The sequence below is a fragment of the Micrasema longulum genome, unplaced genomic scaffold, assembly GCF_059751315.1.
Source record: "Micrasema longulum isolate JH-2025_06_02 unplaced genomic scaffold, ASM5975131v1 h1tg000554l, whole genome shotgun sequence".
In the NCBI taxonomy this organism is placed as follows: Eukaryota; Metazoa; Arthropoda; class Insecta; order Trichoptera; family Brachycentridae; genus Micrasema; species Micrasema longulum.
The window spans coordinates 208,154-234,177 of record NW_028277750.1 but is presented as its reverse complement, the minus strand read 5'-3'; the positions used below and the strand labels follow the sequence as shown (position 1 = coordinate 234,177).

Here is a 26,024-nt window from a genome sequence, read left to right as displayed (position 1 = left end):
CAAAAAAATATGTGATTCTGTGCTATAATTTGGCCTCCTGACTTGTTTAGTTGTAAAAAAAATTACTCTGCAGTTTGCGTGAATTGAAAAAAAACTTTTAGAACTAACATTAACGAACATTTTAGAGAAGAGAATATGGAAGTCTGGGCATTTACAGGGCTTATGACCTGTTATTGGCTGGTTTAAGTGGCCACTTTACACACTGTAACATTGACCACTCTGCCTATTGTAAAGAGATTCATCTGATTGAAATATTTTTGTATTTATTTTTATATTTCCTTTTTTAATTACTATAAAAAAAATACCATTTAATCTTTTACAGAATATTTTATTTTTTCTTTCTTACGTTACACAAAAATATTATAACTGTCCATTATTTATTATAGGAGCAAAAATTCATTAACATTTTCTTGTATACCCACGAACAGGCCATGCCTTTGTGGGATTTTTTGTTTACTATTTTTACTATTAAGATGTATTTCATTGCTATGTAATTATGCTTTATTTTTTTAATACTCTGTTTTACCACTTATGTTTATTGTAAAAAAACAAAAAATATATATATATTTTTTTTTAATTCACACATTCATACTAGGCAACGCCTGAAAACAATTTTCCAATTTTTAAACTTCTTCCTGAACCAGTTGGTTAAATCACGGGTTTTAAAAACAGCCAATGACAGGTCGTAAGCCTTGTAAATGCCTAGACTTCCATATTCCCTTATCTAAAGTGTTCTCCATCCCTGTTGCAATTTGTTAATCTTAGTGACTCCCTAGGAATGAAATCCAGTATTTTGTCTACAAACATTTGGACAAACTCAAAATATTGTAACTTCTAGACCCATTTCTGGCATCTTATATAGCCACTAGACAGTGTGAATATGGACCGGTCCACGTTCCAAATTGGTGACCTAGAGGTGGACACGCAAAAAATTGACAGTAATTCCAATGTTAAAAGTCATTCATAAATTTCACAAATGTATCTGTGTATTATTAGGGGTACAAAATAAATATTCACAAACATTTCCAAATTATGCGAGTTACTACACTCATGTGGCCTGTTACGGTTTGATATTAATTTATTATTTTGTGATGTTACGACACCTGGACATCAAGAAAAGCTAATACACACCTCCTAAAAAAAAATCTGAAAAACAAAAGAAAACTATTATCAAGGATGTTTGAAATAAGGGTATTTATGATGTGTGTTGACCTCGCTCTTCGACGACATTGGCAGAGGGAGTCCAAGAGGCTGATGAATTTCGTACTAACTAATGAAAATAAAATTTAAAATGATTAAATAAAATAGTAAACTAAATTCAACAATAATATTATTTAATTTGTGTATTTTTATGTTTATATCATACACTAATTGTTTATTCTTTGAATAAATAAATATTGATAGTAACATAATACAACAGAGATGAAGAACATTTAAGAGGAGGTAATATAGAAGTCTAGGGCTTATGACCTGTCAACGGCTGGTTTAAGTGGCCACTTTACACACTGTGTAACATTCTCCATTCTACCCGTATTCGAACATCAATATTCCTTCAACACTTTCATCTGTTGATGTTTGTGAAGTTAAAGAGCTGAAACCTTTATTTATTTATGCGGGTGAGATTCATCTAATTGAATTATTTCACCTACATACTAGGCGACGCCTGAAAATGTTACTTTTTCAATTTCTATACTTCTTCTTCATGGACCAGGTGGATTTATCAACAGTATTTTGAGTTTGTCCAAATTTTTGTAGACAAGGACTGGACTGATCTCACCTGCATAAATAAATAAAGGTTTCAGCTCTTTAACTTCACAAACATCAACAGATGAAAGTGTTGAAGGAATATAGATGTTCAAATACGGGTAGAATGGAGAATGTTAAACAGTGTGTAAAGTGGCCACTTAAACCAGCCGTTGACAGGTCATAAGCCCTGTAGATGCCTAGACTTCTATATTACCTCCTCTTAAATGTTCTTCATTTTTGTTGTAATATGTTAATATAAACAGCTTCCCAGTGAGTTGAATCCAGTGTTGTAAATATTAATAGGTTTACAACTTTACTTCCGACCTTTTTTTCCAAAATTCGAGGCCTTATCGTAAAAAAACTTGTCATACATTTTTTATTCAAAGGATTGTCTATCGTTGGCCACTACTTTCTCTCATTTTCGGGCAGCGTACGAATCCCGCGTTGAAAAAACTTGTCATATTTTGAAGCGTTTAATGAATCGATTCAATTTTTTACTTCTTCATAAGACCGAAAGTGCTGGCCAGCCAGGCCGTGTGCCATTGATTGAAACAAGTGATAGTCAGAGGAAGCAGCGTCTGGAGTATACAGCGGGTCAGGTAGGACTTATGGAGTATGAGGTGGGACTTAGATAGAACACAGGACGTAGGAGTATGTCTTAACCACTTTCGCAAGATGATGTCGAGCATTATCAGGCTGCAAAATCACTTTATTGTGTGTGTCTCTCGTTGCGTTGCGGCCGTTTGACTTTCATCTGATCATGCAAAACAGAGGTAAGGAGAGATAATTCAAAATTATATGAAAGTAAATTAAATAAAGCTATTTTTATCTTAAGGATCATTATTAAAATTTTAACTAATGAGTTGATGTAATGCTATTTTAATGAGTTTAAGTATTTTATTTTTATAATATATATTTTTTTATTTTTTTATTTTTATTTGATTTAATAGCATAATTATACATTTTTACAATTTAAAAAAATTTCACTTGTTATATTTTTACTAAAACTAAAATCCCACCAAGCCACTTTTTGTAGCTTGTTGGTGTAATATGTGTTGGTATAATACTTTCATATAATTTTGAATTATCTATCCTTACCTCTGTTTTGTATAAATACATTGAACTCCTTAATAAAGATACGAGTCTCGAAGATGTCGCGAAAGCGATGAAACCGGTCACTGGATTTTCCAAATTTGTGGACTAAAGTATCACTCGTCTTTTCTTTATATAATAAATTAAGCCATTTTGTTTTAATTTTCCATAAAGCTATACTAAAATAAAGTAGTAAACCTTCCTGGAGAACAATCTGTAAAAAGAATATAAAAAAGTATATATAAAGGATGTAAAAAAAAAACAAGGTACAAAAAAATTTTCTCATCCACTTTGAAATAGGTCAGGGGTGGAGCATATCGATCAACGTTCGTATAATCAGTAATTTTCTTAAATATAAGATAAAATAAGTGATCGAATTGGCCAGCTCTCTTCAATACTCGGCTGCAAACAGTGTGTTATACGTAATGTAGTAATCTATTTTGTTACCAGCAGGTCCGTGCGTGGCGGTGTTCAGGCCTTGAATGGACGGTTTAATTTCCGGCTTTCTTCCGACAAGATATTGGGACAGTAACGTACTCCTCAGTTGATTCCCCTAAAACAAAAAATACATACATATTTGAAAACGGGCTCGTAACGCTCAATCAATTATTTCATCTACTAGGCAACGCGTGAAAATTTAATTTAATTTTTATACTTCTTCTTGGACAAGTTGGTTTCATTCAAATCATCATCATATCATATTATATTACATACACAAAATTATAATTTATACAAAGTTGCTTTGAGTGCCTAACTAGGGTTATTTACCCAGTTCTAAGGCAGTCGAAAAAATATAAAAAAACAGTAATCAATATATGGAAACAGTTATAAACATAGAGGACAAAATGAAAAATGAAGTAAAAACATGGTAAAAAATGTAGTAAAATATAGTAAAAATGTAGTAAAAAAACAAAACAAAAACATAGTAAAAACAAAGTAATAAATGTAGTGAAAACATAGTAAAAAAAAACGTTAAAAATATATGTATTTAAAAATATTTTAAAACTCCGTAAAATGCGAAATAAAAATAGAATACATAGTAAGAAACATATTTAAAGTCATAGTAAAAAAAAAAATGTATGTGTATAGCAAAAGGCATATTTAAAAAAACATATACCGAGTAGAAAGAGAAAAAAAAACATATTAAAAAATAAAGTAAAAGATGTAATAGTAATTTATTACATTTTTTTTACATCAAATGGATCTCACCCGCATCAACAAAAGATTCAGATCTTTAAATTCACAAAAATCAACAAACGGAAGAATTTTAGGAATATGCATGTTTTTCAGGGCCAAAATACAACAAATTTAAATAGAACATCATTACGAATCTTGACGTCACAATTGGCAAGGCAATATGTCGCATTTTTTGGAGACATATTTTTAACAATTTTATTTTGAAAAATTATGTCTGAAAACATTTCACAATATCCATATTGATTTTGAAAATACAATATTTTTTTCTGAGTTCATTTAAAAAAATGTCTACCTTGTTTTATTTGACAATCTAGACGGAAAAAAATTTGAATTTAAAAATTATTTGTGGATTTGCTACTTACACATGAAGTGTGATCCCACCCTATACCCTTTTGATCCCAGCAGTATTTTGACACTTACAAACGACACAACACGGCGTAGTTGAATTTAAATCGGCAGTTGCGTACTAAGCGACGTCTACAGAGTAACTAATGGCCAAAACGTGAAAGTACTCAGTTATGAGTAGTTTAATCGGTTTCAGTTTGATGCGGTTTCAACAAGTCTTTTTGGGACTATCGATATTGACTTTAATAATCTGACCTTTTCACCATACTCCGGGTCAACTGCCATCATTTCTCTAAGGGTCCTCAGCACCTTGACACAAAGCTTCTCTTCCTTCTCTTCCAGCAATCGCTCCGTATGGCGAATCAATCTAAAAACAAACATTTACACTACACATCAGATTTAGCCTTGCAACAATTATAGAGTAATAAAAATTTAGCCATGTCATTGAGGACAAACAGGTGCGAAGGTTTTCACAGTCACTGTTATCAATATGTTTCTTTATTGGGTGATACCGTGTGTGTTGGATTTGTCCGGACGTTTCGGCTACCATTGCAGGAGCCATCTTCAGGGTAAACTGATGAATATTACACTTTTACGATTTAAAATCTCTCATTTTTTGCATGTGTAGTGACTACACAGCACCGTAACGCGCGGAAATTTTTAGGACAGTAAGGGAAATGTTAAAATACAAAAATAATACATTTTTGTGAAAGGAATGTGGAAGTCTAGGCAGTTACAGGGCTTATAACCATCATTCTTTTAGTATACGATTTTTACACACTCCATTGCGTGGAAGGATCTGGGGCATTATAATTTTTCATATTGAAGATGGCTCCTGCAATGGTAGCCGAAACGTCGGAACAAATCCAACACACACGGTATCACCCAAAAAAGAAACATATTGTTAATTGAGGACACGTGGCATTTTGGTTTTTATTTTACACATTTTATGCCAGTATTGAGACGCATCAATTAACTGAAAAAAACTCACTAGAACACGCTAAAAACCGGCTTAAAAAAATATGAAAGTCTTATCTCTTTTACTCTCGATATTCGCCGTTATTTTATATCTGTTCTTGTATATGGACAGCATCAGTGCAGATATGACGATGTTGGGGGTGATGAACTGGAGAGGAAGAACAGCAGACCAACAAGAGTGGAGAAGACTCCTGGATTCGGCCAAGGCCCGCCGAGCTTATGATGATGATATCTGTTCTTGTCACATTTGACAGTCATTTTACTAGAGGTAAAATTACTAGATCATATTTACCACAAGAGCTTTCCTAAAATGAACTGCTTATACATTTCTGTGCAGAGTGAGAAAAAAATATGAAACCTTGTTCGTTGTCTAAATAAATACAAATCCGCTTTTTACAAGCATTTTATTAGTAATGGGGAATATACGTGTATACGCATTGTAATCATTTTACTAATGACTTTTTACCCTTTGTTATTCAGAAATCACAATGGACAGAAATCAAACTCACAAAGGATGGGACAATAAAAATAATATTTAGATACAATACTTAAACTCATTAAAATATCATTATTTCAACTCAATAGTTAACCAGAAACACTTTGTTAATGATCCTTAAAGCAAAAATAATTTAATTTCATATAATTTTGAATTCTCTATCCTTACCTCTGCTTTGTATAAATACATTGGATTTCTTAATAAAAATACCAGTCTCGAAGATTTTGCGAAAGCGATGAAACCGGTCACTGGATTTTCCGAATTTGTGGATTTAGTATCACTCATCTTTTATTTCTATAATAAATTACAAAGAACATCCATCAAGAATTTTCACTTATAAACTTTGATAATCCAAAAAATTCAAGATTCTAACTACTTCAGATACCCAAGAGAAACATGATATTCGCATTCACACAGGTTGCTGGTGGTGTAGTGATCAAGACGCTTGACTCACGCACGGAAGGTTCCGGGTTCGATTCCCGGTGAGAACACAAAAATTAACATTAAATTTTTCTCAAGCCTGGGTGTTCTGTGATGTAATTCACCACTGCAATTGGGCCTCTTGACCTGTTGTGGTGCAAAAAAAAAAAAATAAAAAAAAAAAATAATTAATTGATTTTTTGGGGAAATGTCTCTAATATTGGGTCTATAACCTAAAAACGGGATTTTTTTAGGAAATTTGAGCGTTTATCAAAGAAAATCTTGTACAATTCTATTATTTAAAGTATTGTCCATCAGAAGTTACAACATTTCCCCATCTTTCTGGCAATTTGTGGATGCCATCCCAAAAAACCGGTCATCTTTTGAATCAAAGAACGAATCGAGCCAATTTTTAATGCTTCGGACTGAAGTGAGGCGTATTCCAGAAAGTGCATTCTGCATCAACCGAAACAAATAGAAGTCAGAAGGCGCCGAGTCTGGACTGGATGGCGGGTGGGGCAGAACTTCCCATCCGCTATTTTCCAAATAGTTTTTAGCGGTATGAGCAACATGTGGTCGAGCATTGTCATGTTGGAAAATCAAAGTCCTGTGTCTGGTCTCCCATTCTGGCCGTTTTTATTTATTTATTTATTTATTAACGGACATAGTCCATGTATACAATTTATAAGGTTTAAATATTACAATAAAAGAGTAGTTTAAAACATTTAAAGAAAAAAGAAAGAAGCATTGACAAACATAAGGGACATCGAGACAAGATCTGGACTATTTATTTAGTGCTCGTTTAAATCGTTGTAAACTTAAACCAAAAAAGTCCAGATCCTGTCTTGAGTTAACAATACGACAAAGGCGGGTCATTGGAGAATTTAGGCCATAGTTTGTTCTATGCTGATCGATGAACAGTACTTCACTGTTTCTCAATCTACGAGTCGGAATATTGAATTTTACTTGTCCCAGTAATGATGGAACATCGATTATACCATTTAGTATGCCGAACATATATATGGAGTCAATATTAGTTCTACGTTTTTGTAGACTAGAAATATTTAACATTGACTCTATTTCAGCATAAGAATTTTCCTTCAATGCTCTCTTTAAACAAATCAATTGTAGTCGGTACAGCTTTCCAGTTATGGTTTCACCCGGTTTTAGAAGCCCATAATACACAACTTCCTTTTGGTCCCCCAAATACAGAGAATTATCTTGGCAGCGTGAATATTCTTCTCCGGTGTCGATTCAGCTGGTTGGTTGGGCTTCACGTATGATTTGTTGCGTTTCTGGTTGTCGTAGTGAATCCATTTTTTGTCGCCAGTAACAATTCGATGCCAAAACAACTTCTTTTTATGACGCTTGAGCAGCATTTCAGACATGCAAAATCGCCTTTCCACGTCTCTCGGCTTCAACTCGTATGGCACCCAATCCGCTTGCTTTTGTATGAATCCCAATGCTTTTAGGCGCTTGGAAATGGCTGCTTGAGTCACGTCCGATGATTCTACCAGCTCTTCTTGTATTTGACATGAGTCTTGATGGACTAACGCTTACAATTCTTCATCTTCAAACTTTTTCGGCTGTTTTATAAATCTAACCAAATATACCACTAGTTTTAAAAATACAGAATTTAGATTTGGATCATGGATGCAATTATTGTGGAGTTTTAAACAATTATCAAAGTAGCTAACACAAGGCATGGCCAGTACAGGATGTCCACCAGCACGCCCGACTCCATATGTCCCGCTAGTAACACACTAACCTCGAGATGAAGATCCCGCTAGCGTCGCGGCGGCAGCTGTCCAGGCCGGCGGTGGCCTGCGCCGACAGCAGCGCGGCGGCAGGCGTGGCCGGGAACAGCAGGCGCGGCCGGTACAGGATGTCCACCAGCACGCCCGACTCGGCCTGCACCAGCGGCCGCAGCTGCTCCTCCAGCAGGGCCACAATGTCCTGGAGACCCTCCATGATGGAGCGATCCGTACAGACTCCCTGGGTTGAAATATCAATAATGTAGTCGCGAAGTCAAGGGAAGAGATTTTAATTAATCTTGCTCAGTGTTGTTAAGCTGTAAAGGGGTCAAGGTTTTACAAGGGTTAATTGAACTTTTTAGTAAAGTTTTTGTACCTTATCTTTCGACGTAGTCCCCCTGGACTATGCACTTCTTCCGAAATTTCTATATCTTCCGAGTAGAACCTTTGTTTAAATTCTTAAGTCGTCAACCCCTTCATCTAAGCCTTAACATTATGTTTCACTATGCAATAACGGACCGAAATTCAACAGATATCAGAAGCTTCGATGCAGACATCAGATTGTGTACATCGGTTGGATAAAGGGACACGGTGGAGTACTTGGCAACAAAAAGGCTCAAGAAGACAGCACCCAATTTCGCCAATTTCCCGCTCAGCTATGCCAAAAGGAAAATAAGAAGCAGGACTCTTCAAGTCTGGAATGACTGTTATTTGAATAAAAATACTGGACAAATTACTAAAATGATTTTCCCTACCATTTACCATGCCTTTGATTTCAGGAGAGTAAAAAAAGCCAGTTTTGAGCTAACACAAATCCTCACGAGTCATGGTGGGTTCATGAGCTGCCTACATCGCTTCAAGATCTCCGAGATCGACAGCTGCCCATGTGATGATGAAACACCTCAAGATGTCCCCACCTGTTCATGCATTGCTCCTTTTTCACAGCTTTCAGAGACAACAGCTGGAGGCGCTATGCAGAAGTCTGGGTGAGGACCTTTGCGATATCGGATCGGTGATACATCACAAAAAACTCATACAAGAGGTAGAATTTAAAAGGTCAAGTTAGTGCAGGACAAATAGGACTAGGCAGGTAAAATAAACCAAAGTAGGACTCAAAATGCCGAACACTTTTCTAGTGGAACGGAAGGCCTGTTGACTACTGCCAACAGGCCGGCTTCTCCTGAAGAGTTTTAAGTGGTTTTCTCTCCACATGAGCAAATGCTGAGAAGTTCCTGATTGGTCCACTATAGAATATTCCTACTGATGCCAACACTCAAAGATAAAATAGAAGCTTATGAAATACAATTATAGGTATATTAAGTCTTCTTTGTATATTCTAACCTGTAAAAAAATAAAATGAAAAAAAAGTGCAAATGCGAGTGTACCTGTGACTGGGTTTTCTCAATCTTCTGTGTCTTGGCAGCCAGGAGCCAGCGGCTGGTTTGTCTGGACAGCTTAGAGAGCTTGGACTGCTTCTGAAACACTTCTTGGACTCTCGTCTCCAGGTCCGAAGGTATGGCGATATTTCTTGTCTTGGCTGAAATGCAATGTAATAAAATATACTTATGCAATCAAGAAATTTAAGATTATACAAGAAGTTGTCCATCTTATTACAAGGTGCGACATGATTAAAATACTATCCTGGTATTTTTTTAAAACAATTATATTTAGAAAAAGAGGTTTAATAAAAAATACACGGAATATTTTAATAATGAATCTAAATATGTAATTTTAAGCGCACATTTTTTCCCTAGATTGGTACACATGTTTAAAATTGGTTTTTGACAAGACAAACTAGTAAGACACATTTTGGTGTGGTCAGCTTGCCCACCACATACCGCACACCGCATCTGAGGACATAAGTCTCCTTGGCGATGCCCACATATATGGAAAAATTGCTCTTTTCCTCAGGCGTAATTAGAGCTACTATAGAAACATCTTTGATAGTGGATGGAAGATGATTCCACAATCGGGTCGCATGGACAGAAGAAGGAGGAATTGTGAATGAGAATTAAAATAATGCTTTAAGACTAAGAGCAAAGAGGTATATAGGAGCGTTAGGACTATAAAGTGTAGTGAACAGAAGTTAGAGGGTGTGATAGTCTCTCCGCTATAGCCAATTCTGTTACCAACAAAATATTTTCCCAACGCATAATGTATAGACATAATTATATTTATTTCTTGGAAAATGAACATACCAACTTCACAGAGGGTCCTGATGCAGCTTTCTACGTTGAACATCTGAGGAGCGGTGAGCCACGGCCACTGGTACAGTTTGAAGGTGGTCTGTAGCAATCCCACAAATATGGACTGTCTTGTCTGAAATCATCACATTAAAAAATTAGAAATGTGAAGCAAAAATCTCAAAAAATCTTCTAAAATCAACAGGCATAAGAATCGACGTTCAAACAGACAGAATGGCGCCAGTCAAAGACAGGACATAATAAGCCCTTCACATACACACACAGATATACTTATAGTCGCTTAACTGGCTAGTCACGTATCTCATTTTTTTACCAGAATAAGATAAGTATGTGAAATGTTTCGTAGCCTCCTTTTGAATCAACCTGTAGATTCAGTTTTAAAAAACTCCTATTAGAGACGCCACAATTCCACTTTTATTAACATGACGTATCAAAAACTTCCTGAGAACATGACATAATTCATTAAGTTTTTTGTCTCTCTTTCCAGTTAAGTGTGAAAATACGAGAATACATAGGTCATGTTACCGCTTAAGTGACGAAATACATATACAAGAGAAATTGACCGAGTGAAATCAATAATGTTCAGGGGAGCCATTTTAGTGTTTTTCTAGAGTTCAATTGCTTCTCAAAGATCAGATTTTTCAAGTGGGTGGTTGGTAATTAACGTTATACGAGGGCGGATTGATTATGAAGCTACCTAGCGCTAGATGGCAGCACAAACACAAAAAAGATTTCTTTTTTCCAAATTGCGATCTGTCAAACGGCAGCTGTTAAAATGTCACCCAAATTCATCAATTAGTTTATTTGTTGTAGCCGTTTGAAGTAAACAACTTTTGTGTTTCTTGAAAAATGGAAAAAAGCAAATTTGGTGCAGTGAGTAAACACTATTTTTTCATTGAGAGAGGTAGTATAAATTATAAATCATGTTTTTGCGATTTTTTATTTCAATAATCCATTTTTTAATATTTATAAAGGTTAAATACAAAATGAATACTAACTTACTGACTACTAACTCTAACTAACTCTTCGCTGGTGACATCTATTTACAAGTAAAATTGACCAACTGTTACTTGGTCAATTGTTTGGATCTTAATTTACTAGTAAAAGTGACTATGTGTGTTGGTCAGTTTTACTTGTCAAAAATCTGTGAGCTTCTATCAAATGGTCACATATTTTAAAAAAAAAATTCTTTTTGGAGTGTCGGATCGACTTGGCATTTTTACCAGTCAAGCATTATACTAATATGATGTCAAAAAGTTAATAATCTCAATTTCATCATTTTTTCAAATGGTCACTTTTACTTGCATAACCACGATATATTATATCCCTACTAAACACACTCTCACTAAAACACTGTCACCAACGTATTTAATATGTAAATAACCCCGTTAATAGCATTTGTAAATAAATAAATAAAACATGAGGAATCGGTAACTGGCCCTCGACAGATAATTTGGTTTCATTCGGGTCGACAGATGCAGATTTTAGATACGTATTGCCATTGTTTAGCTGGCATATCTCTAGTACAGCATTTCACAAACCTGGACAGCGGTAGACTGATCGCTGAATGGGGAGCCGAAGAAGGTGCAGATGATGTGCATCAGGGCTCCCGTGACGTAGGACACGAGGGCCTTCTCCACCGGCTTCAGGAGGACCTGGGCGGCGCCCGGAACAGGGGTGGCATCACCCTCCTCAGACTGAGGGAGCAAGGCTGAAATCAATAATTAATTGATGTAAAAATGAAAAACGCGTGATACTTAAATCCGCAAATTTAGAACAGCCAGTTACCAGTTTCATCGCTTTCATGACAAATTAATGTTTTTGGTAGCAGACGCATTATTATTATTTGTAATAAAGCGCCGTTATTGTTCGTAGCGATGAATAATTAATGTTAAATGTGCAGCGTCAATATTCAAATATTAGCTTAAGAAAAGTACTCCCAAAAGTACACCGTCATAAGTCTAAATTTGGCTGTCTTGAGTTATGGATGCAGTTTAACCACATTTTTTTTTCTTTCTCAAGAGAACACTCCCGTATCTTTAGCGAGATATCAATTAAGAAAAATGTCAAGGACACTGCAGTATTTATGATGCTACAGTCTTCTTCTCATGTTTGAATGGTCAAATTGAGGGTCGTTTTTTCAAAACACGATATTAGCCTCACGTGGCAATTTGGAGCTAATATCGAGACACATCAATTGTCCAAAAGAAATTTCACCAAAACACGCTAAAAACCAGCATTAAAAAATATCAGTTTCATCCTTTTTTCAAAACATGATATTTTATTGTGTATGATCCCTAATTTCAATAATTTATATTGGGTGCTAATGAAATATTTATTTATTTATACATTTTATCATAATTACAATTTTATGATCACTTTGCCCAGCTAACAAGGATACATACCCTGTTCCAAGCTAGGCAATATAAAAGAAAATTATAAACTATACGGGTAAATCGGGTTGTGGTCCTGTGGCTAGTGTCTCGGCCTCACAGCTCAAAGGTCCGTGGTGCAAATCCCACTCTACCCCAATTTGATTCCCATTTTCTAATAGTTAGTTATTTACAACTCATTAAAAATGGCCTTCAAAATTAAACATTAAACAACAAATAATTCGAATAATAAGTAGTTGCTAAAATTGAATAATTAGTAGTTACATAATTCGAATATTAAGTAGTTACATAATTCGAACAATGAGTAGATACATAATTCGAATATTAAGTAGTTACATAATTCGAACAATGAGTAGATACATAATTCGAATATTAAGTAGTTAGATAATTCGAACATTAAGTAGTTACATAATTCGAACAATGAGTAGATACATAATTCGAACAATGAGTAGATACATAATTCGAACAATGAGTAGATACATAATTCGAATATTAAGTAGTTACATAATTCGAACAATGAGTAGATACATAATTCGAATATTAAGTAGTTACATAATTCAAATAATAAGTAGATGCATAAATTGAATACTCGTAATTAGTAGTTACATAATTCGAATATTAAGTAGTTACATTATTCGAATAATAAGTAGATGCATAATTCGAACATTAAGTAGTTACATAATTCGAACAACGAGTAGATACATAATTAGAATATTAAGTTGTTACATAATTCGAACAATGAGTAGATACATAATTCGAACAATGAGTAGATACATAATTCGAACAATGAGTAGATACATAATTCGAACAATGAGTAGATACATAATTCGAACAATGAGTAGATACATAATTCGAACAATGAGTAGATACATAATTCGAATATTAAGTAGTTACATAATTCGAACAATGAGTAGATACATAATTCGAATATTAAGTAGTTACATAATTCAAATAATAAGTAGATGCATAAATTGAATACTCGTAATTAGTAGTTACATAATTCGAATATTAAGTAGTTACATTATTCGAATAATAAGTAGATGCATAATTCGAATAATAAGTAGTTGCTTAATTCGAATAATAAGTAGATACATAATTCGAATATTTAGTAGTTACATAATTCGAACAATGAGTAGATACATAATTCGAACAATGAGTAGATACATATTTCGAACAATGAGTAGATACATAATTCGAATATTAAGTAGTTACATAATTCGAACAATGAGTAGATACATAATTCGAATATTAAGTAGATACATAATTCGAACAATGAGTAGATACATAATTCGAATATTAAGTAGTTACATAATTCGAACAATGAGTAGATACATAATTCGAACAATGAGTAGATACATAATTCGAATATTAAGTAGTTACATAATTCGAACAATGGGTAGATACATAATTCGAACAATGGGTAGATACATAATTCGAATATTAAGTAGTTACATAATTCGAATAATAAGTAGTTGCATAAGAAGAACAATGAGTAGATACATAATTCGAACAATGAGTAGATACATAATTCGAATTTTAAGTTGTTACATAATTCGAACAATGAGTAGATACATATTTCGAATATTAAGTAGTTACATAATTCGAACAATGAGTAGATACATAATTCGAATATTAAGTAGTTACATAATTCGAATAATAAGTAGTTGCATAATTCAAATACTGAGTAGATGCATAATTCGAATATTAAGTAGTTACATAATTCGAACAATGAGTAGATACATAATTCGAATATTAAGTAGTTACATAATTCGAACAATGAGTAGATACATAATTCGAATATTAAGTAGTTAGATAATTCGAACATTAAGTAGTTACATAATTCGAACAATGAGTAGATACATAATTCGAATATTAAGTAGTTACATAATTCGAACAATGAGTAGATACATAATTCGAATATTAAGTAGTTACATAATTCGAACAATGAGTAGATACATAATTCGAATATTAAGTAGTTAGATAATTCGAACATTAAGTAGTTACATAATTCGAACAATGAGTAGATACATAATTAGAATATTAAGTTGTTACATAATTCGAACAATGAGTAGATACATAATTCGAACAATGAGTAGATACATAATTCGAACAATGAGTAGATACATAATTCGAACAATGAGTAGATACATAATTCGAACAATGAGTAGATACATAATTCGAATATTAAGTAGTTACATAATTCGAACAATGAGTAGATACATAATTCGAATATTAAGTAGTTACATAATTCGAACAATGGGTAGATACATAATTCGAACAATGGGTAGATACATAATTCGAATATTAAGTAGTTACATAATTCGAATAATAAGTAGTTGCATAATTCGAACAATGAGTAGATACATAATTCGAATGTTAAGTAGTTACATAATTCGAACAATGAGTAGATACATATTTCGAATATTAAGTAGTTACATAATTCGAACAATGAGTAGATACATAATTCGAATATTAAGTAGTTACATAATTCGAACAATGAGTAGATACATAATTCGAATATTAAGTAGTTACATAATTCGAACAATGAGTAGATACATAATTCGAATATTAAGTAGTTACATAATTCGAACAATGAGTAGATACATAATTCGAATATTAAGTAGTTACATAATTCGAACAATGGGTAGATACATAATTCGAACAATGGGTAGATACATAATTCGAATATTAAGTAGTTGCATAATTCGAATAATAAGTAGTTGCATAATTCGAACAATGAGTAGATACATAATTAGAATGTTAAGTAGTTACATAATTCGAACAATGAGTAGATACATATTTCGAATATTAAGTAGTTACATAATTCGAACAATGAGTAGATACATAATTCGAATATTAAGTAGTTACATAATTCGAACAATGAGTAGATACATAATTCGAATATTAAGTAGTTACATAATTCGAACAATGAGTAGATACATAATTCGAATATTAAGTAGTTACATAATTCGAACAATGAGTAGATACATAATTCGAATATTAAGTAGTTAGATAATTCGAACATTAAGTAGTTACATAATTCGAACAATGAGTAGATACATAATTCGAATATTAAGTAGTTACATAATTCGAACAATGAGTAGATACATAATTCGAATATTAAGTAGTTACATAATTCGAAAATGAGTAGATACATAATTCGAATATTAAGTAGTTAGATAATTCGAACATTAAGTAGTTACATAATTCGAACAATGAGTAGATACATAATTCGAATATTAAGTAGTTACATAATTCGAACAATGAGTAGATACATAATTCGAATATTAAGTAGTTACATAATTCGAACAATGAGTAGATACATAATTCGAATATTAAGTAGTTAGATAATTCGAACATTAAGTAGTTACATAATTCGAACAATGAGTAGATACATAATTAGAATATTAAGTTGTTACATAATTCGAACAATGAGTAGATACATAATTCGAACAATGAGTAGATACATAATTCGAACAATGAGTAGATACATAATTCGAATATTAAGTAGTTACATAATTCGAACAATGAGTAGATACATAATTCGAATATTAAGTAGTTACATAATTCGAACAATGAGTAGATACATAATTCGAATATTAAGTAGTTAGATAATTCGAACATTAAGTAGTTACATAATTCGAACAATGAGTAGATACATAATTAGAATATTAAGTTGTTACATAATTCGAACAATGAGTAGATACATAATTCGAACAATGAGTAGATACATAATTCGAACAATGAGTAGATACATAATTCGAACAATGAGTAGATACATAATTCGAACAATGAGTAGATACATAATTCGAACAATGAGTAGATACATAATTCGAATATTAAGTAGTTACATAATTCGAACAATGAGTAGATACATAATTCGAATATTAAGTAGTTACATAATTCAAATAATAAGTAGATGCATAAATTGAATACTCGTAATTAGTAGTTACATAATTCGAATATTAAGTAGTTACATTATTCGAATAATAAGTAGATGCATAATTCGAATAATAAGTAGTTGCTTAATTCGAATAATAAGTAGATACATAATTCGAATATTTAGTAGTTACATAATTCGAACAATGAGTAGATACATAATTCGAACAATGAGTAGATACATATTTCGAACAATGAGTAGATACATAATTCGAATATTAAGTAGTTACATAATTCGAACAATGAGTAGATACATAATTCGAATATTAAGTAGTTACATAATTCGAACAATGAGTAGATACATAATTCGAATATTAAGTAGTTAGATAATTCGAACATTAAGTAGTTACATAATTCGAACAATGAGTAGATACATAATTAGAATATTAAGTTGTTACATAATTCGAACAATGAGTAGATACATAATTCGAACAATGAGTAGATACATAATTCGAACAATGAGTAGATACATAATTCGAACAATGAGTAGATACATAATTCGAACAATGAGTAGATACATAATTCGAACAATGAGTAGATACATAATTCGAATATTAAGTAGTTACATAATTCGAACAATGAGTAGATACATAATTCGAATATTAAGTAGTTACATAATTCAAATAATAAGTAGATGCATAAATTGAATACTCGTAATTAGTAGTTACATAATTCGAATATTAAGTAGTTACATTATTCGAATAATAAGTAGATGCATAATTCGAATAATAAGTAGTTGCTTAATTCGAATAATAAGTAGATACATATTCGAATATTTAGTAGTTACATAATTCGAACAATGAGTAGATACATAATTCGAACAATGAGTAGATACATATTTCGAACAATGAGTAGATACATAATTCGAATATTAAGTAGTTACATAATTCGAACAATGAGTAGATACATAATTCGAATATTAAGTAGATACATAATTCGAACAATGAGTAGATACATAATTCGAATATTAAGTAGTTACATAATTCGAACAATGAGTAGATACATAATTCGAACAATGAGTAGATACATAATTCGAATATTAAGTAGTTACATAATTCGAACAATGGGTAGATACATAATTCGAACAATGGGTAGATACATAATTCGAATATTAAGTAGTTACATAATTCGAATAATAAGTAGTTGCATAAGAAGAACAATGAGTAGATACATAATTCGAACAATGAGTAGATACATAATTCGAATAATAAGTAGTTACATAATTCGAACAATAAGTAGATACATAATTCGAACAATGAGTAGATACATAATTAGAATATTAAGTTGTTACATAATTCGAACAATGAGTAGATACATAATTCGAATATTAAGTAGTTACATAATTCGAACAATGAGTAGATACATAATTCGAATATTAAGTAGTTACATAATTCGAACAATGAGTAGATACATAATTCGAACAATGAGTAGATACATAATTCGAACAATGAGTAGATACATAATTCGAACAATGAGTAGATACATAATTCGAACAATGAGTAGATACATAATTCGAATATTAAGTAGTTACATAATTCGAACAATGAGTAGATACATAATTCGAATATTAAGTAGTTACATAATTCGAACAATGAGTAGATACATAATTCGAATATTAAGTAGTTACATAATTCGAACAATGAGTAGATACATATTTCGAATATTAAGTAGTTACATAATTCGAACAATGAGTAGATACATAATTCGAATATTAAGTAGTTACATAATTCGAACAATGAGTAGATACATATTTCGAATATTAAGTAGTTACATAATTCGAACAATGAGTAGATACATAATTCGAATATTAAGTAGTTACATAATTCAAACAATGAGTAGATACATAATTCGAATTTTAAGTTGTTACATAATTCGAACAATGAGTAGATACATATTTCGAATATTAAGTAGTTACATAATTCGAACAATGAGTAGATACATAATTCGAATATTAAGTAGTTACATAATTCGAATAATAAGTAGTTGCATAATTCGAATACTGAGTAGATACATAATTCGAATGTTAAGTAGTTACATAATTCAAATAATAAGTAGATGCATAAATTGAATACTCGTAATTAGTAGTTAAATAATTCGAATATTTAGTAGTTACATAATTCGAATATTAAGTAGTTACATAATTCGAATATTAAGTAGTTACATAATTCGAATATTAAGTAGTCACATAATTCGAATAATAAGTAGATGCATAATTCGAATAATAAGTAGTTGCATAATTCGAATAATAAGTAGATACATAATTCGAATATTAAGTAGTTACATAATTCGAACAATGAGTAGATACATAATTCGAATATTAAGTAGTTACATAATTCGAACAATGAGTAGATACATATTTCGAATATTAAGTAGTTACATAATTCGAACAATGAGTAGATACATAATTCGAATATTAAGTAGTTACATAATTCGAACAATGAGTAGATACATATTTCGAATATTAAGTAGTTACATAATTCGAACAATGAGTAGATACATAATTCGAATATTAAGTAGTTACATAATTCAAACAATGAGTAGATACATAATTCGAATTTTAAGTTGTTACATAATTCGAACAATGAGTAGATACATATTTCGAATATTAAGTAGTTACATAATTCGAACAATGAGTAGATACATAATTCGAATATTAAGTAGTTACATAATTCGAATAATAAGTAGTTGCATAATTCGAATACTGAGTAGATACATAATTCGAATGTTAAGTAGTTACATAATTCAAATAATAAGTAGATGCATAAATTGAATACTCGTAATTAGTAGTTAAATAATTCGAATATTTAGTAGTTACATAATTCGAATATTAAGTAGTTACATAATTCGAATATTAAGTAGTTACATAATTCGAATATTAAGTAGTCACATAATTCGAATAATAAGTAGATGCATAATTCGAATAATAAGTAGTTGCATAATTCGAATAATAAGTAGATACATAATTCGAATATTAAGTAGTTACATAATTCGAATAATAATCACGTACCTACTTACTTTAATGTAATATTTTATCTTTATTTATGTATATCTATAAAGCATAATGGAATTCGATATTTAACATTTTTTAATAACTGTTTGTTAGATACATAATTATTGAACCTACATATTAACTTAAACGCTTTAATTGTAATTTTGTACCTGTCATGTAAAAGACCTCTGAGCGTATATAATTAATAAATAAATACAGGATATTTTGATTTTATCGCTGTAAGAATTTTTCATCTAGAAATTTATAATGGAAAACGAAACACATAAATTCCTTCATACTTATTATGTCAATATTTGTACTTTTATTTATTTCACCGTTTTAAAATGTACATTTACATTACATACATTTCAGGTCTCGACTAGCTAGGAAATTCCCGTGTTTAGGCGAGACCTTCTTTTTTACATGAGTTTTTCTTTATATCAAATGATGCTTAAAAAATTCAAATAATAATAATAATATCAAAAAATGAAAAATAAATATAAATTAGAAAATATACCGATAATATTAAAAATTGAAGCATAAATATAAATTAGAAAATGTACCATTAATAACTGGAAAATGCAATATGATTGCAAATTAGGAAACACACCGATAATAAAAAATAAAATGTTACATTTAGACATACCGCAGTGTACTTCTGGGGGTGCGAATTATTATTTTTTACTTTATTTATTTGTTTTATTTACAATATACATAAGAGATAAAACAGAGTATTAAAAAAATAAAGCATAACTACATACAACAATGAAATACATATTATTACTAAAAACAGTAAACAAAAAATCCCACAAAGTATACAAAAAATGTTTATGAATTTTATTTCATTTAATTCAAACAATTCAATTCATTGTTGTTTTATTTTGTCCAAGTATCAATGAACACTTACGTTTGATGAGCTTTTTGTCTCCTGGTATGACGATGGCTATGACTTTCTGTATGTCCCCAATGAAGGAGTTCTCGAACAGTGTCCACATGTGGTTGGAAGAATAAATCTCCTTCATCTCCACTTCTGTGTCGATGTAGCAGTGGTTCAAAAAGCCGACATAGGCATCCTTAACCTAAAAGAAAACAGATTCATATATATTTTCCAATAAGAGTTCAAGAATGATTAGTACATTGAGTTCTTCATACAGTGACAGGTCATAAGCCCTGTAGATGCCTAGACTTCTATATTAACTTCTCTTAAATGTTCTTCATCTCTGTTGTAATATGTTAATATGTTAATATAAACAGCTCCCCAGGGAGTTGAATCCAGTCCTTGTCTACAAAAATTTAGACAAACTCAAGATATCTTTAGTTTATCTCTGTCTAACTCAAAAAATAAAGTGACCAACATATTCTAATCAAAAAGAGCAAATCAATTTCAGGAGATCGGGTTAGAATTGTTATAATTTGATTGATTAAAGTATTTTGTTATTTTATAGGGAACTTACTGTAAATTTTTATATTTTAAAATATGTATGTATTTCAAGTAATGTACATATAATGTGTATAGTATATAAATACATCATATTTGATTTTTTTTCAAGCACTCTTAAACCACATATATGTGAATGGCAGAAATGCCGTATATAAATAAATAAATAAATATTACAACAGTTATAGAAAAACATAGATCTCTTATTACATTTTATAGTGCATTTTGACACCCAGTGCCCGAAATTGAAGAACATTTAGATCATATTAAAGGTAGGTATCCATTCCATGTTCCTATCCTTTCTTCAAATATTTCCCTATCACAAAGCAGAATGAAATTAGTTTTTCATTTATAGTCCGCCTTTTCGTTAACAATCACCGACGATTTGTAAATTCATACCTCAGGGGCGCAATCGACGTGTGAAATCATGGCCACAATATCATCCAGGGGTAGTAAACTGTGGCACTTGATCTCCGTATACACGTTCTTTCCCATAGTACAGCAAGTCAGGAGTTTCACAAGCTGAACGTGATACCTACAAATAAATCAATGGAATTAATTTTATCAATTTTTTATTTATTTGTTATAATTTTTTCCTTGCATTTTACATAAGTTACAAATGCAAAAAAAACTATTACATTAACACAAAACAAAAATCCTACAAAGGCATTGACTATGTGTGGGTATACATTTTATTTACAATTAAAATAAAAACTACTGGAAGAATATGATAGATATCAAAAAGTTTAAAAAATGAGTGCTGATATTAGAACATAATTTTTTTGTCATTAAAAAGGAAAAAATTATCATAAAAGTATATTTTATTCATTAAACCAGGAAACCAATTAAACTTTAAGAAATTATGGTATTTGTTGTAAAGAACATATGAGGTGTCTTCACAATAACAATATCTCAGAATTTGCATCGCCTAATCAGTTTTAATCGTGACTTTGATAAAGATACTGGAGTTAAAATCTTACAAACTAATAATAAAGAGTTTAAAGTTAATAATATGGAAATATTTCACAAGCTTTGAAAAATAATGTTCCTTTGATCAATAATCAAACAACCTTTCAATATAGCCCGTTATACAATGTTCTATTGTAATGAGCACCCTATACTTATTAAATTTACAGCCCTCCCTTCATCTTCTCCCACATTTTTCAACTATTTGCCTGACAACATAAAATATATTTTTATTTATTTATTTGTGTTTTTACAATTTAAGTATTACTTTTTTTACATTTAAGATAATGTTCCCTCACTGGGGTGTCCCGTGCCGAGGGAGACATTTTATATAATTTCAAAACATAGCTTACTAAACATAATTAAATCAAAATCTCAAATGCATACATAAATATGGCTTTCTATGCTCTTTTAGTTCAGATTGAATAAATACATTAACACTTTGTATCCCGGAGCCGTGTAAACACTTGATTATATAACCACGCCTTGTGTCCCTGTGTTTTCACGTGGTTTACCAGCTGTCTAAAAAAGTGCATTTTATTTTTTAAAGTTACATTTATCAAATACCGCGCCAAATGACTGTAATCAGTGTGTCACTTTTCAGTAGTGACGTCATGAAACGGTTGGCGTTCTTACTTTCACTGACCTGACAAGAATCTATGGAATATTGATTTGATTACTTCATTTAGTTGATCGTAATTTGCTCATTCCTATGTTATGGTTGCTTTTACGCACGTTTCGATTTAGAAAAACCTAGAAAGTTGACATAATCTCTGGTTGAAAAAAGAGTATAATGAAAATTATACTCTTTTTTTTTCTATGGTCAAAACGTTCCTTACAAGGTGCGGGGGCTTTAAGGCGGAAACCGGAAATACTACACGCAGATATAAGGAATGACGTCATTATTTACAATTTTAAAATGAATACTATTTTTAACATTTTTTATTTGTTTTTGCGTGCGTTTTTGAGATATTTCATCCTACTCCAAAATTTTTAAATATTCACGTGTACACGAAAACATTTTTAAAATTGAATTCCGGGTTGGGCTGGAATTCCTCATTATGACACTTAAAAAACCCTTCACAAAGCATGAAATTTCACAAAAAGGGCTGGGCACAGGGTAAATTCTATGTGCATTCGGCCGGTGCTCAAAGTATTAAAAGAAAACTTACTTGAGTGTGCTGCTGTCACCGACCCCTTTGGCATCGTTTCTCATCATGTCGACGAAATGATTGAAGGACACCTTATCGTTGTAGAAGACAAGGACATCTTCACCTGCGTTGACGAGCTGTAAATAAGAAAATGTACATTTTCAGCTGCTATTTTTTTGTCTTAAGCTATGATTTCATGTGAGAGTGGTGCCGTCGTGTAGTGGTGAATGACGTCATGTCTGTATAAACTAGATAGAGCAGATTTCCTAGAGAGCATTGATTATAAGCAGAACTTAAAACAGCGACGCCATCATTCTCAGGACGGCCACCATACAAACAATTTGGGAACATCTTTTCTCGTGTAGCGGTGAACATTTTTGTGTCCGAAAATGAGTGCAAATGTGATTTGGACTTTCATAAATGATGATATATTGATTGATTTTGTAAGAAAATCATGAAAAATTTGCATTAAGCTTTTATTATTATTATTATTTTATTTTCTTCAATGTAGGTATAATTTACACGCTTTTTGAAAGTCTAACAAATTACAACAGGGTTACAATAGGGATGGAGAATACCTTAAAGAAGGGAATATGGAAGTCTAGGTATTTACAGGGCTTATAACCTGTCAATGGCTGGTTTTTGAAAGTCAATATATAAATGAATAAACAAAACAACACAAAGAGATAGTCAGGTTTCAATAAATAACTACACATTTCAAAAATAATCAAATAAACTAACACAAATAAAATATTACTATTAGTTCCATATACTGCTATCTTCCATGTACTATGTTAAGTCCATAATAGGCCTTTTTTGAAGTACGCTTTTTATGAAAATTTTTAATTTATTGTCCGTCATAATTAGGACATTGTCGGGTATTCTATTGTAGAAGCGTACGCAGTGCCCCACAAACAATGCGCTTACATTACTTAGCTTCGATTTCGGGATTACTAATTTGCCTTTACTTCTAGTATTGTGATTATGATTGTCGCTATTTTTTTTAAAGAGAAATATATTTTTACGCACATACATAATATTATCATAAATATACTGACTATACACCGTCATAAAGTATATTTATTTAAAAATATTTCTTAAAGAATCGCGAAAATTTAATTTTTAAATACCTCTCACTGCCCTCTTTTGCAAAACAAAAACTGTGGAAATATCGGCAGCCCAACCCCACACTAAAATGCCATAAGACATAATAGTGTGGAAGTAGCTAAAATAGACTATTCTCGCTGTAGCTACATCTGTTATTATAATAATAAAAATACTTTTGTAGTTTTATTCCACTTTTATTTATAATTTTTCATACATTTTTTACCAGTCTGGTCGTCTGTCGATGGTCGACCAGTCTGACGATGTCAGTCACGACGAAACCCGGTCACCGGTAAAAAAATTATAAATAAAAGTGGAAAAAAATTATTTTTATTATTATAATTAAAATGTCAGTAGAAAAACATCTGTTATAGGTCGGATCTTCCTGATGGCGTATGCTGCTGCGCTTGAACTGTACAAATACCTTGAAATGTACACTCGGTATCATGATTTTTAAACATTTTTCTCTGCCAAATGATATTTTTCGACTTCCAATAACTCTTCATCTTCCAAATATGCCTACTTGTTACCCCCACCGCGTAACAGCTGATCCGGGAAACTAAATCCAGGGAACAAATCCATAGAATGGGATATCGGGTGAGAAGTTTGGGAGAAGACCGTGATCATGAGATCACTACATAGGTATAAACTTGCTAAGTACAAAAGTTTTTCCGAGCCTCGGTAAGGACACTTACCTCCTGCATGACCATGTCCTGGCTCTTTCTGATGAACTGTCCCTCGGCCCGTACCACGGTCTGCAGGAACTGCAGGTACTGCAGCTTCCTGCCGTGGGTCTCTATGCAGTGCACAAAGTGCTGGACCACGCGCTCGTTGACCTCGTCGTTGCACAGCTTCGTATTGTCTCGGAATATGGCACATACTGTTTGGGCCTCGCGGAGCTGTCGAGAAATAAAATGTTATTCAAAAGTCACCGTGGTTCAGATCGTAAAAGACAAAACAAAGAATACACATGGCATCTTTATAACATTAGTGGCACTCAGTTCAACATAGATTTTTAAGAAAGATAGGCTGGTTGGGCTTATCCAGAGACCGATATACGTATAATGAGTTAGAAACTAGCTTAAATATATCTTCTCTTCAAGACCGTCGAAATAAATCCGACCTTCTAGTCCTATTTAAAATTCTCAACTCACTCTTTGTTGCGCCTGAACTACTTAGCTCAATAAAATTAAATATCCCAACTAGAAACCTCAGACAAAACTCACTCTTTCATACCAATAACCTTGGTTTTCATTCCCATATGCCCAAAATTCTTAGGTCTGCCAACAAACATACCAGTTTTGATTTCTTTGATAACAAGTTGTCTTCTTTCAAATGATCACAGAATATAATTCAATTATAAACACCTCTCTCCCGCTTCCACTCCCGCCAAGTCTACTATATACCGTTGTGTCTTTCAACTTTCCTTTATAATAATTTTCTATGCATAAATATGTCCTTAAAAATGCCCATTGGGCGTATACATAAATAAATAAATAAACATAATCTATTTTTTTAGAATTGACTAGAAAAGAAAAGAAAAACTATCTGTAAGACTTACGCCAGCATTGAGAAACAAATCCAGATGGGAATGAAGCAACGATTGGTTCTGGGGGTTGTCCAAACAGAAGTTCTGCAAGAACTCATGAGCCAACTGCATCAGCTCTTCCATCATACTGTCCTCTGCGTCATATGGCACCTGAAAGTTGTAAAACGTTCAAAACTAAAACAACTCATTTTATGTATATTGTCGCATTAATTTTAATACAATGAGAGTCAGTTTTTTCTATATTTGAGAATATAATAGAATAT

General features: G+C 31.9%; 1 protein-coding gene across 3 annotated transcripts in view; it reads right to left on the bottom strand.

The window, feature by feature from the left end:
- The window catches only part of Itpr (Inositol 1,4,5,-trisphosphate receptor), a 151,510-nt gene that overhangs the window by 34,952 nt on the left and 90,534 nt on the right, over positions 1–26,024 (bottom strand). For all 3 annotated transcript variants that reach the window (XM_088228019.1, XM_088228020.1, XM_088228021.1), the window contains exons 30-40: positions 25,774–25,911; positions 24,908–25,111; positions 23,130–23,245; positions 21,391–21,526; positions 20,461–20,632; positions 11,774–11,943; positions 10,227–10,347; positions 9,414–9,565; positions 8,043–8,269; positions 4,636–4,747; positions 3,286–3,391 (exon numbers count right to left, since the gene is read on the bottom strand). In XM_088228019.1, coding sequence (XP_088084145.1) covers positions 3,286–3,391; positions 4,636–4,747; positions 8,043–8,269; positions 9,414–9,565; positions 10,227–10,347; positions 11,774–11,943; positions 20,461–20,632; positions 21,391–21,526; positions 23,130–23,245; positions 24,908–25,111; positions 25,774–25,911 — 1,654 coding nt within the window. The remainder of the gene's footprint in view (positions 1–3,285; positions 3,392–4,635; positions 4,748–8,042; positions 8,270–9,413; positions 9,566–10,226; positions 10,348–11,773; positions 11,944–20,460; positions 20,633–21,390; positions 21,527–23,129; positions 23,246–24,907; positions 25,112–25,773; positions 25,912–26,024) is intronic.